The following is a 12,428-nucleotide window of genomic DNA, read 5'->3' as shown; positions in this document are numbered from 1 at the left end:
TGCCAAATTAACAAGGTTAAAATTTATCAGTTGTAGATTTAAGTTGTATATTTCTTATTCCTTTTGTCCTAATGCGACTAGCCATAAATTGATACTTTATATATACAATATCGACGAAAATATCTGAATTTGTAATCATTTTGTTGCACAAACTACATGCGCATTACAACGACATATTTTTTTATTAATTTGATTTTGCTATTTTAAGAGAATGCACGCATATGGGCGACCATTATCAATATTACAGACGCAATTGTACGATTACATGATATGTTTTATATTTTACATGTATTCTTAATTTTTTTTATTATTTTGAAAGAAATAAAAAATATAAGTAAGATATGTGGAATATCAAAGGAATCGTTAGTTTAACTTTCATTATGAATGGAGTTTATGGTATTAACCTTTTCAATGGAAAATATCAGAATGTTAATATTGTAATTCAAAACACTGTTGCAGAAAACGAGAATCTTATTGAGCGAATAAAGGTAACAATATATAGAAACACAGGTGTATTTCTGATTTTTTTTATCTTTATCAGTTATGCGGTATGCAATGATTAATAACATTAATTCTTTGCCTGCTTGAACTAAAACTGATTCGTCTTTGTCAACTATGTAGAGCATAGCAAACCCGCACATGGTGCATCAAACCTGGCTTTTTACCTCTAAATTTCTCAACTTCTAAATTTTGATATGGAAATCCATTACTTTGTTATGGACCATTCTCAATAATGTAAAGCGGCGTATATAAGCAGGTTAATGGGTTTATGTTTTTAAAAATAAGATAATTTAAAACTGTCCAGGAGCGTTGCTTTAAAGAACTTCATCACTGTGTATTCATCACAATAAAAGTCCTATCTTCTTTTTGCATATTTTGTAACTGTAACAGATTAGTATTTTTTGCATGTCAGTCATGATTACACTGTTTACACCAGAGCTAGAAAAACAGTCTTACACCCCATGTAAGACAAGACGCGTGTTTTAAGTGACGACATTCACATGCGCATGGTATGAATGAATTACGTTCGTAGGATGACGTCATTGTGCCGTTGTAAATGAAGTTGTAAATTAATAGATCTGCGCTACTACATGTACTAAAAGAAAAAATGTTAAATGGAACTATATGTTTTCGTAATTTCTTTTCGAATGTCATTAGTTTGCAATATACAAGAATACGAATCAAACACCGACTGCCGTCACAAACAGGAACATGTCGCTATCGGGTAACTGTTCAGCGGAAACTCGGCAGAGCTTCCTTCCCGCCGTAAACAGTTACCGTCGAGCTATATATTCCGTTCTGTACCAGCAGTCGATGTAATAATCTATTACTTTGAAACTTCAGCAAATTTTCACCAGTGCATCTCGGCAACTATTCGAAGCGTCACGACACCAGGTGTATTTTGGACAAATTAACATTATAATACCCAATACGTGGCGTTTAAAGCCAGAATATATAGAGATACCTGCGCTCTCGGAATTAGACACCTACATCACTGTCGATAACGGAAGCATTAAAACCCCTCACACAAAACGCAAGAGAAAGAAGTGCGGCTCCCCGGGACGCTTTATCTATCTACCAGCAAGCTTCTTGATCGAGGAAGGGAAAACTCAATTTGGATATCACGGTAATCGTTTGATTCCTGTTCTTATTTTTAGTTACACGATTTATAAAAGAATCATTAACCTGAAATATTAATTGTATTATCTTTGTGTGAGTGAAAATCTTATAATGTATTGTATTTCTGATTACACTATAGAGGCACTATCTCAACAATGTGAACATGTCATCGATTCTCTTATAGCTCCGGGTTTTAGTCCTTGGGGAAAGGGGTGGGGTCAAAGTTTCAAATGAGTAAGCCGACTTATTAACGGTGTATGGTCGTACGGTTTATTTAAATCATAATTATTTGGTAGTATATACATGTAAATATAAACAAGAACAAATGTTTAGGAAATAATAGATAGTCCAGGCTCATAAGAGATTGTTTTTTTCACAGTTAACAAATTTCAAATATGATCAATTCAAATTGTTGAAATCGATCAGAATTTAAGTGAGATAGAGCAATTGAATTCAATTTGCAGTCTCGTTTTCTATTTTCTTTCCATTTTCTTGCTAAAGCTCATAAGCTCATCCCGAGGCAGTTTCTTGAAATATTAATTATTCTATTTCATGCAGAGAATGTTGTGGTTCGTGAATGGGGTCATCTACGATGGGGACTATGGGATGAATATGGCAACAAGAAAAATCGTCAATTTTACTTGGAAGATGGTCAATGGAAACCAGTTAGGTATTTATTTATTACTGACTTGTTTAGTTTCATGAAGTGTTTTATTTTCAAAACTTAAATAAAAAATCAACAAAGTTTAGTTTCGTCATTTTATGAAACATTTTTCTTTTAATTGTTGAACAATTTACTTCAAATGTACGTTATCACACATGTCACATTTTGAAAAAAAGCAATCACCAAGTCAGATCTTCGTTCCGTAGTGGACACACTTGGTGACAGAACATTTGATATTTTGAGACAGGATTGGTGTCATTTCCTTTTAATGATTAGCTCAAGTATGTCAAGTAAATATTTGTCCAAATAAAATGTTAGCATCATACGATAAATGCAGCACCTGTTATCAGTCCTATAGTCATTTTGCTGCTTTCTTCCCCTCTGCTCCAGCAAAACTGACTGAGTCACATGTTTAATTTCTTAACATCTAGATGCATAGTAAAAGAACACGTTGTAAATGAAGAAAATGAATAACACTCCAACTTTACTGGTAAAACGGCTTATATATTTAAGTTTAATTATCTTTTACCATAAATGAATATGGCGTTAAATTAATGCAGGTGCAGTACAAGCATTACAGGTAAAGTTGGTACAGGACCAGAGTGTGATCAAGCCACTTCGAAATGCAACATTTATAATACTAGAAAAGTCATTGATGAAACTTGCAGATTCTGCCCTGATGAATCACAACCAGTATCCAATATGAGTTCAATAATGGCATTTAACTGGCTCGATGCTGTATGTTGATGCAATTATTCTTATCATTATATTGAAATTAATTTGGTTAAACAAAACCAAATATAGATATTGAGTGAGATAAATCTTCATTAACTATAGTCTGTTATACGCAGTTTGCTTAACATGAACAAGAAAACAATTTTCGAGTTAACAGGTACTCGCACAAAATCACTGACAGTCTTTGATTTTAAGTACTGGTACCAACTGAAACTTAAAACCGGAAAAGAAGTGATATCTACACAAAATTTCCGCAATATTTCTCATTTTTTTGGCGAATACTTAAAAAGGCTTTAACCTTTAAGTGTTGAACATTGAGTACCGCTCAAACCGGTGCTAGGAGGCATGAGGGATGTTGCACTCTTTCATTATCCCTCATGTAAGTCTCAATTAAACCCAGGCTGCAATTTTCATGTAAATTTGTTGTGATTAATTCTTCCGAGGTATCACATTTTGTCCATATTTATAAATATAAAGTTTAAATATATACGTGCATACAAATTAATGCATTTCTGATAATACTAAGAAATGCACTGTATATTTTCGGTGCTGTAAATCTCAGGTGACAACTTTCTGTGATAATGAGAATGATATAAAGATTCCTGTCCATCAAAGACACAACAGTAAAGGATGGAGTAAACAGAATGTGAATTGTAATAGTCGTAGCTCATGGGAAGTAATGAGGGAACATGATGACTTTAAAACAGGTGAGCTTAGTAAATAAACTTTTAACTAACTACTGAGAATATCTTTTTAAGTATGTCATTTTAATGTACAAGAAATGAGCTATTTTTTATACACCGAAAAAGATACGTCGTGTGTGTGATTAAGTCACTAAATAGCGGTGCAACAAAAGAAAGAATAATTTCATACAGGAATGAAAGTAACTATATTGTAGAGTGGTTTTAAGAATAATGGTGTTTTTAGGTTACAAACAGCACAATTAGGTACAATTGTACTTAAATTGAAAATACAACGTATAAATCCATAATAGACCGTATTTTTACTGTAGAGGTCATGTTCTTATTATTACAAAATCATTAAAATCTTTAAGATTCGTCATTATAAAAAGATAATGCAAACAATACAGCCCAACTCAACACACATAAAAGAACGCCTTTTTGGCAAGTTTTCAAAATATAAGAACAACTTGTATTATGATGTTAAATAAGGTTAGTGACGAGATAAAAATATAGCTATTTTACATAATATTATATCACGCAAACCTAATTTATAGCAAAGTGCATATCATGGAATACTAAATTTAGTTGTGAGATCGAAGCAAGAGACCAAGATAAGATGATAAATGAATTTCAATGAGAAAAACAAAAGAACAATAATATGAAGTGGAATATCAATGCTATGGTCTTGTGGGATTTTCAGCGTTTCAATGATGGAAGAAATTGAGCGCCCCTCCTTGCATTGTCTCGCCTGTGAAGAATGACATAACAAAGCTGGATACTTTTTAAAATGCAAAAGTCCAAAGTTTCTGGTGGGATTCGGACACACACATTTGTGAGCGCTGAATTAGAAAAAAATAAAAGAGCATAGTAGGCCATAAAAATCACAAATGGGGTTGCATAAAAACTAACCATGTTGACCAAACACTCTATAGGATATTAAGGTTATAGGAATAAAATGATCTATATAAGCATAATATGGTTAATCATTAGATTCTATATTAAGACTGACTGATAACCTGTAAAAAGTTTTGTTTAGTACATATCTATAACTATTTGCCTTCTTTTTATTACATTCGTATGTGTCAATTACATTATATTCGCATTCATTTACATCCAAATGAACTTAAGAGATCATTTTTCTCTCCAAATTTAGCAACTACTTTGCCATCATCTACAAACACTGTACCAACCTTTAGACTGCTTCATGAAACTGTGGGATATCGTGTGCTTGTAATAGATGTGTCTGGTAGTATGGTAAGTTTTTTCTGAATTGAATAATTCTATGGTTTATAAATCTGATACATGTGCAATTTTCTTGCATATCTATGTGGGCTAATAAACGTGTTTTCGCTCCGCACCCTGCCATTTTAACCTGTTAATTCTGGGCTTTTCGCTTGGCGGGGTTGTGGGGCGAAAACACAAATAGCACAAATCAGCCACCATAAATGTCAGACATACATCGGCGCTAGGAAAAACTTGTCGTACAAACACCATCAATGTGAAACGCATGTATCAAATGACGTCATTATCCCGCGCATTTTATAAATGAACTACGGCCTCAGGATGACGTCATTTTGCCGTTGCGAATGAAGTTGCACATTGACACGCTACTATAAGAAAAAATGCTAAATGAAATCTATGTATAATATGCAAGTAAAAAATCAAACACTGGCTGTCGTCACAGACGGGAATATCTAGCTCTCGGTTAAGTAGAAACAAGATCAACAAGGAACGGCTCATTCAATGAACGCATCCCGAAATACCGGACCATCAGCAGGACGCCAAACAGGACAGGGTACACTTGATAAAAAAGACCCCAACTCCCCCAAAAAATAAACAACAAACAAACAAAAAACAACAACAACAAACAGACAAAACTTGACGGGATGCAATCGGTATAGCCTTGTTACCGCCGTAAACAGTTACCCTCGAGCTCGATATTCCGATCTTAACCGGCAGCCGGTGAAGGATTCTTATAAAAAGACACGTTCATAAACAGGATTTTTGGGCACGTTTTAGATGCCACTCGCTAAGGTCATTCAATTAAAGTCATATGATTTTATTATTTTAAAACAGGTAACTTAATTTGCCTTAAATAGCCGAGAGAAATCCACAACATTCAAGACATATTTTTAGTATGAATTCTCTTTTTTTAAAAGTATTACAGATGCTATTAAGCGGAAAAATCAATAGAGTAGTCTGACATAAACTTTTGTAGGTTAATTCTAATAATACAAGTTAGAGAATCGCGATTTATTTCTTTTCTTTTTTGGTGCGCTTTTGTGTATGAAAGGGTCAAACATGTATACTATGGGTAGTGCAAATAAGAAATTATATACTTTAAAATATATTTTAATAGTTTTAATTAGGTGATAATGTTATTGAATATCAAAACACATTTATATCATCTTTTAGGCTTTAGTGATGAACAAATTATATCGAGCCAGCGCTTACATAATTCAAACTATGATACCTGAAAATAGCTGGCTAGGCATTGTTTGGTTTGAAAGAATAGCCCATAGGAAGAAAGATTTGACAAAAGTGACCTCACAGCAAGTAAGAGATGATCTTGTATCAGCATTACCACAAAAGGCGGGTGGTGCTACCTGTATTTATTGCGGGATAGACGAAGCTATAGATGTACGATCTTTTTCAGTGTTATTTCTTATGAATATTAAGTAAGAAATCTCACTTAATTTGTGATTGATTAATTATTTAGTTACACCGACACCGTGAAGGTCAACGGACGACCTGTCATTATTGATAAAATGTCCCTGGCGAAATTCGAACACACTGTTGTGAGAAGCAAGTGGTTTGAAGGCATTCATTGCAAAATTTACGCTTAGGAAGCTTAAAATATTTTTTTAGACTGAACAAAAAAAGACAATTGTAATGACGATGCTTAGTTTATGATATAAAGGCAGCCTACAACCCGGGAGGTGGGTTAGGGGAGGAGTTAACATTCTGTTGATGTGTGAACACAGATTTAAATTTTCTTTTATTTTTTTGACTGAGCTGTATTGTTTGACTATATTTATATCTCACAATTGTAGCATTTAAGTCGTAAACTTGGTGATCCATTTGGATCGGAAATCATAGTGATATCGGATGGTCCTGGAAACTCTGAACTGGATGATTCAGTACAAAATGCCATTGACTCAGGTATAATCATACACAGTATTTCCGTAACGAATTATGCGGACAACCGACTATTAACTATGGCGGTTGCAACAGGTGGAAGGCATTTTTCTCTTCTTGGGTTTGGGGTGATAACTTTTGCCTCGGCATTTACTGAGATTTTGTCCATTGCAGCAACGGCAATAGCTTCCGAATCAGTAACAGTAAGTTAAAAATAAATAAATCATTATCAGTTTACAAACGATTTTGAATAATGAATTATTGATATAATTAACAGAAATTGAAACAGTAATTTACAACAAATACATGAAATAGTATATGAAATGTGTTTTTTAATAGAAATAACAAAATTGAAAATCAAAGGCGCGGTTTTTGTATTTTAGTCATTTCAACATTATATAATCTATTCTCAAGGAAGAACAAAAACATATTTGCGACGAGTAGTTGACAAACATACATTTAGTACGCATTTTCCGCTTCAGTAATTTGATTTTTGCAAGCGTATTACTTTGTCAAACAATAACATACCAATCAGTTGAACATGCAAATATAAAATTATATTATTATATATTTTGGTTACGTTTTCAGCTCGTTTCAGGACAATACAATGCATCATCTCATGGAAATGTCCAAACGAATTTTGGTCTAGACACTGGTGTAAAACATAGAACATCTGTAGCCGTGCTGCAAGAAACAACAACGTATCTAAAGGTTGATGTTTATAGTCCCAGTGGACATGTTTATACAGAAGAGGCTTCACGGGACTCTATTACCTTAGACTTACCTGGCACATCGGTTGTAAGAAAATTTTGGTTATTTCAAAAAGAATAGAATTAAACTCAAATATCCTTTTGACACATGTTTACAAAAAGTAACAGCTCATACCGTTTTATTTGTGCTATACATATTTATAGCAAATACTGTATGAAAATCATTGTTATGTAACTCCTCAGTACTTGTGTACCGTTTAATTAAGTGACAATGTTGAGTCAGTACATCTACAGTTTTTTAAATAACCCATCCGACGAATATTTTCTTTTTAAAGTTACTTGTTGCATAGTTTCGATTGTACTAGCCTGAAAGTTGGAAGACCAGATTTACCCTGTTAAAGTACTAGAGTCATTCCAATGGGTACGATATCATCAAATAATATTCGACAAGATATAAATGAATTTGAAATAAGTTGCTAATATTAACCCTTATTCTGTTGAATTTACAACACTGCTACGGATATGCAGTCTGGCCTGGCTCTATACTTGCGACACAAGCTAATTAGTTACTGTAGATTAAATACTATTCGTGGATTACCCATGTGCGTGCGAACACACACTCACGCACACACGCACGCACGCACGCACGCACACACACACACACACACGCACACACGCACACACGCCCACACACACACACACACACACACACACGCAGTTGAAAGAAATGAGCATGTACTGCATCCATATATTGAGAGCTAATGTTGTATAAAAAACACATTATATAGTACTTTATTAAATCTTTTCGACAGACTGGTCAATATAACGTTACAATTGAAACCAACTCCTCTTTTGAGTTACTCGTAACGTCTTTACCAATCGACTCAGAAGTTGTGCGTGTATCTTCTTGGATATCTCCAGTGAATTTCACTTTTTTATCTGGTGCATTACCTGTCATCGAAGCAGATGTGACCAAAGGAAGGTTTGCTGTTCTAAATGCAATAGTAACAGCATCGATTGAAACAAAGCCACAAAACCCTTGTCTTCAAATATCATTACTTGATAATGGAGCAGGTAGGGAACACTTGCCAACAAGAAGCTGCATTATTTTATGCATGTTCTAGAGATGATATGATAAGATGATCGTGAGTAGCATGCATAAAAAGTCATTATATATCATTTTGATGTACATGTACAAAGTTTTCATAACCAAACATTTCGTCAATATCATCAGGAATGCAAGATTATTTCATACGAGGAAGCTAGCCAGCTAGCCCACATAAAGTTGGTAGTTCAGCCCCGGTGCCCGAGCATGCTTGAAATAATGCACAAAAGACCACCTGAAGTCTTCTTCCTTCAGTTTAATTACAATCCTCATATGGCATTTACATTATCAGCGTGACATAAGAAACAAACAAAATTGGAATATCAAAAATATCTCTCAAAATATACTTAAATAGTCAATGAGGTAGTAAAATATTAGATAAAGCCGTCAATTAAGATGAATCTTGCTTGAAAATGAAAATCGCCACATATCTTGCGGATTACCTCAAACAGTCCTGTGTGTTTTTAATTCATTTAATTATGTTTGAGTCATTGTTATTGTTTAGATGAATACTTCCATATCATTGTATTTAGTTTAGATTTATACAAAAGCTTACACATTTGAAGAAACTTAACACCTATTGTGTTTCTTTCTAACACTTTGATGAAGACCCCGATGATACGTCTAACGATGGAGTATATGCAGGTGTTATACCAGCGTTTTGTATCAGCGGAAATGGTCGAGTGAGTGCAAAGGTTATTGTTATAGGAGAGAAGGGTACAACATTTGTGTCCGATGTCTTTAGTGAAGCAAGATTCCAAGATTCAGGTTAACAAAAAGATTGTAATGTGTTGATGATTTTACAGTTGTGGCATGTGTAATTTCTAGGAAAAAGTTTAGAATTTTTTAAGTAAGTGAAATATGTAATATACAATTTTTCAAATGTTTCGACAAATTAACAATCCACGATTATGAATACACCTGTAGTTTAAAAAATTGTAAAAAAATTGTACCGAAAAACAGTAGTGGTTTGGACAATAATTGGACCTCAACAGTATTAAGATCAGACGTACAGCACATATTGCATTACATTAGGACATAAATGGTATTTTCTAATATAGGTTTGGATGAAAATGAAAACAGTATACTTCAAGACAGCTTTCAGCTATCAGTTGTAACCAATGACATTTTAGTCAGTAATTATGTAGCCGGTGATGTTACTGCACCAGGTCGTATTACAGATGTTTCTATCACAGATATATCTACAGAAAATACCCTATATAGCGAGGGTAGAAGTTTTACCATTAATTGGACGTCGACAGGAGATGATGTAAACATCGGACAAGGTTTGTGTGTGTTTGACAGCGTATAAGTTCTAGTTCCGTTTTAACAATTGAGGAGCGTATATCTTTGATAGTATTCTTAAAATATATTACAAGAGCGTAATTATCAACAAATTTGAATTTGTGGAGAATAAACATTCATTTATTTTGCACTTTGGTTTGTTCTTTAAAAAATGTTTTAGAATGTATAAGAAAACCAATTTCTTTTTTATGATTATAGCCATCGAATACGATTTAAGGATATCAAACAACGATAACTTCTTAGAGACTGATTTCACAGATGCAATTCAGCTAAGTATTGCAAGCGCAAACTTCACTCCGAAAGCTGCAGGGATAACTGAATGTATCAAATTAGAAATAGATGCAACCGGGGATTACACGTCATCGGTATACTTTGCTATTAGGGCAAAAGACGAGGCTGGAAACATTGGTAGTGTTTCTAACATCATTTCGATCCTTGTTGCCAATGGTTTTAAGATAGCCGTAGCAGACTGTCTTGATATCACACAGGGAGACGACGAGGTAAAAGAAAAGAAAGAAAATCCCAATTTACTTGTCATTTGTTTGTCATCTGCAGCGGCTGTAATTGTACTAGCCATAGTCATATTAACACTGATCTTAAAGAATGCAAAGGCCAAGGCACGTGTAGAAGGTAAGAATGTTTCCAGTTATTGGCATATAGATTTTAATGTTCATATAAGCATACCAAAATCAAATTAAAAGAAAGAAAATGAATAAACTGAAATATTTTTAAAGCTTTCATATTTCATATTTTTGATCTCAGTTAAAGAAATATTAAAATGATTGATACTGTTTCTGGATTTATGGTTTTTCTCTTTTGCTCAAAAGGATATTATGTATATGCTTATTATTTTCTTAAACATTACTTTGCTTTAAATATGCACACAAAACACAACAGGAACCAAAGTAACTTAACCCACATATACAGCTTTTATTCCTTAGACAAACATCTCCTCAAACAGGGACAAAATCTTTCTTAAAATCGAAAACACTAATAGAGACATTTATGAGTTAAGGTCTTATATAAAAAGTCGGTAACTTGCATTGACCTTCGAGGGTCATGCCTAAATATAAGCAAAAGATATTGTTGAGAAAATGTACTAAACGTGTTGAATAATTTACATGTTATATGCAGTTGATGGCTAATTTTGAACCATTTATTACCTTAGTTTTACTGCGTGATTAACGCAGAAAAAAAGCTATATTTGCATATTCTGACCGTTAATGATTAGTAATTTCCGTGCCGATTGTGTAAATAACATTTTTGTGCTCTTGATAATGTATGAAATTTAATATCTTTTTTAAAAAATCAAGAAAATAAGCATCAACCTGAAGCATTATTACATTTTTTGGCCTTAACTGTCAGTGGCATTGTAAGGTAATTAACTCATTATGACGATTGTAGGGTAAGATTTTGAGTCAGATCTTTGAATTCATAAAATATAGAAAAAGTAGTTTCAGAAAAAATCAAAATAGAGATCAAGGTTATGCACAGGTCAAGATAAAGTTCAGTGTGACCTGCTTATATGTTTTTACTTAAAGGTTGTACTGGCCTATAATGAATACATGACATCGAATAATTACATGTTATTGACAATTTTAGATGTATCAAATAATTTGATCTTACAAGAGAAGGTCATTTAAAGGTCAAGGTCAAACTTGATTTGCTTAACATGACAGTTTTTGCTTAGTGCTATTTTGTTCTAGTAGCAATGAAATGCATCCCGTAAAAGCGTTATTGTAGCCATTTTTAGTTTTTTTTAGAAACAATTAGACCTCCAAGGCAAAGATCATTGAAAGGTTAAATTCTAACATGAGTTGCTCAACATGATCTTTTTATTTTAAATCTTGTTTTAGTTTAGAACGAACCAGATCCATCAATAAGTTATAAACTTAACTTGACCCTACAGGCCAAAGTCATTTTAACGTCTTGTTCAACTACACAGGATTGTTATGAATTCAATACATCGATTTATAACAAAAGTTTATCAAATTATAGTCATCTTACCCAAATTAAAGATAATAATCTTGTAGGTAAAGGTATTTTACGGGTCAACGTCACGTTATTCATCATGACAATTATTCCTGTCATCTTTAAAATAAGTTGAGCGGTTTAGAGAAGGAGTGCACAAATACGATCTGAAAACCTCATACTGACGAATCGCCTCAAACCAGTAAACCCGCGTGTAGGGCATGGTTGTAAAAGGAATGTTTTAATATTTCATATTAAACTCATTATTCGCAAGAAAGTAGGTGATGTAGTGAAATATACATTTCAAGTATGTTTAACCCTTTACAAAAAATGATGATTTTAAAAGTGGCAAACAATTGATATATGAAATATCATAACAATAAAATCATACGAAAAACATTACTTTATCCGGTACATGACAATCTTGTTACTAATTTGATATATTAAAAACATTGATTCTATTAACAGACAGTGAACTTTGCATGAAGGATGTCATA

General features: G+C 33.3%; 1 protein-coding gene across 1 annotated transcript; it reads left to right on the top strand.

Annotated features, from left to right (window-relative positions):
• Window positions 1-211: 211 nt before the first annotated feature.
• Window positions 212-6,645, top strand: LOC132738681 (calcium-activated chloride channel regulator 1-like). The gene is made up of 7 exons (XM_060726262.1): window positions 212-488; window positions 1,345-1,627; window positions 2,179-2,290; window positions 2,845-3,022; window positions 3,582-3,726; window positions 4,856-4,956; window positions 6,118-6,645. Exons 1-7 carry the CDS (start codon window positions 342-344, stop codon window positions 6,382-6,384), a joined length of 1,233 nt encoding a protein of 410 aa, XP_060582245.1. The 5' UTR covers window positions 212-341; the 3' UTR covers window positions 6,385-6,645.
• Window positions 6,646-12,428: the final 5,783 nt, after the last annotated feature.

Source organism: Ruditapes philippinarum, unplaced genomic scaffold, assembly GCF_026571515.1.
Source record: "Ruditapes philippinarum isolate M1 unplaced genomic scaffold, ASM2657151v2 ctg4207_1_1_1_1, whole genome shotgun sequence".
In the NCBI taxonomy this organism is placed as follows: Eukaryota; Metazoa; Mollusca; class Bivalvia; order Venerida; family Veneridae; genus Ruditapes; species Ruditapes philippinarum.
The sequence above is the reverse complement of the archived record's forward strand: the minus strand, read 5'-3'. Positions and strand labels throughout refer to the sequence as shown.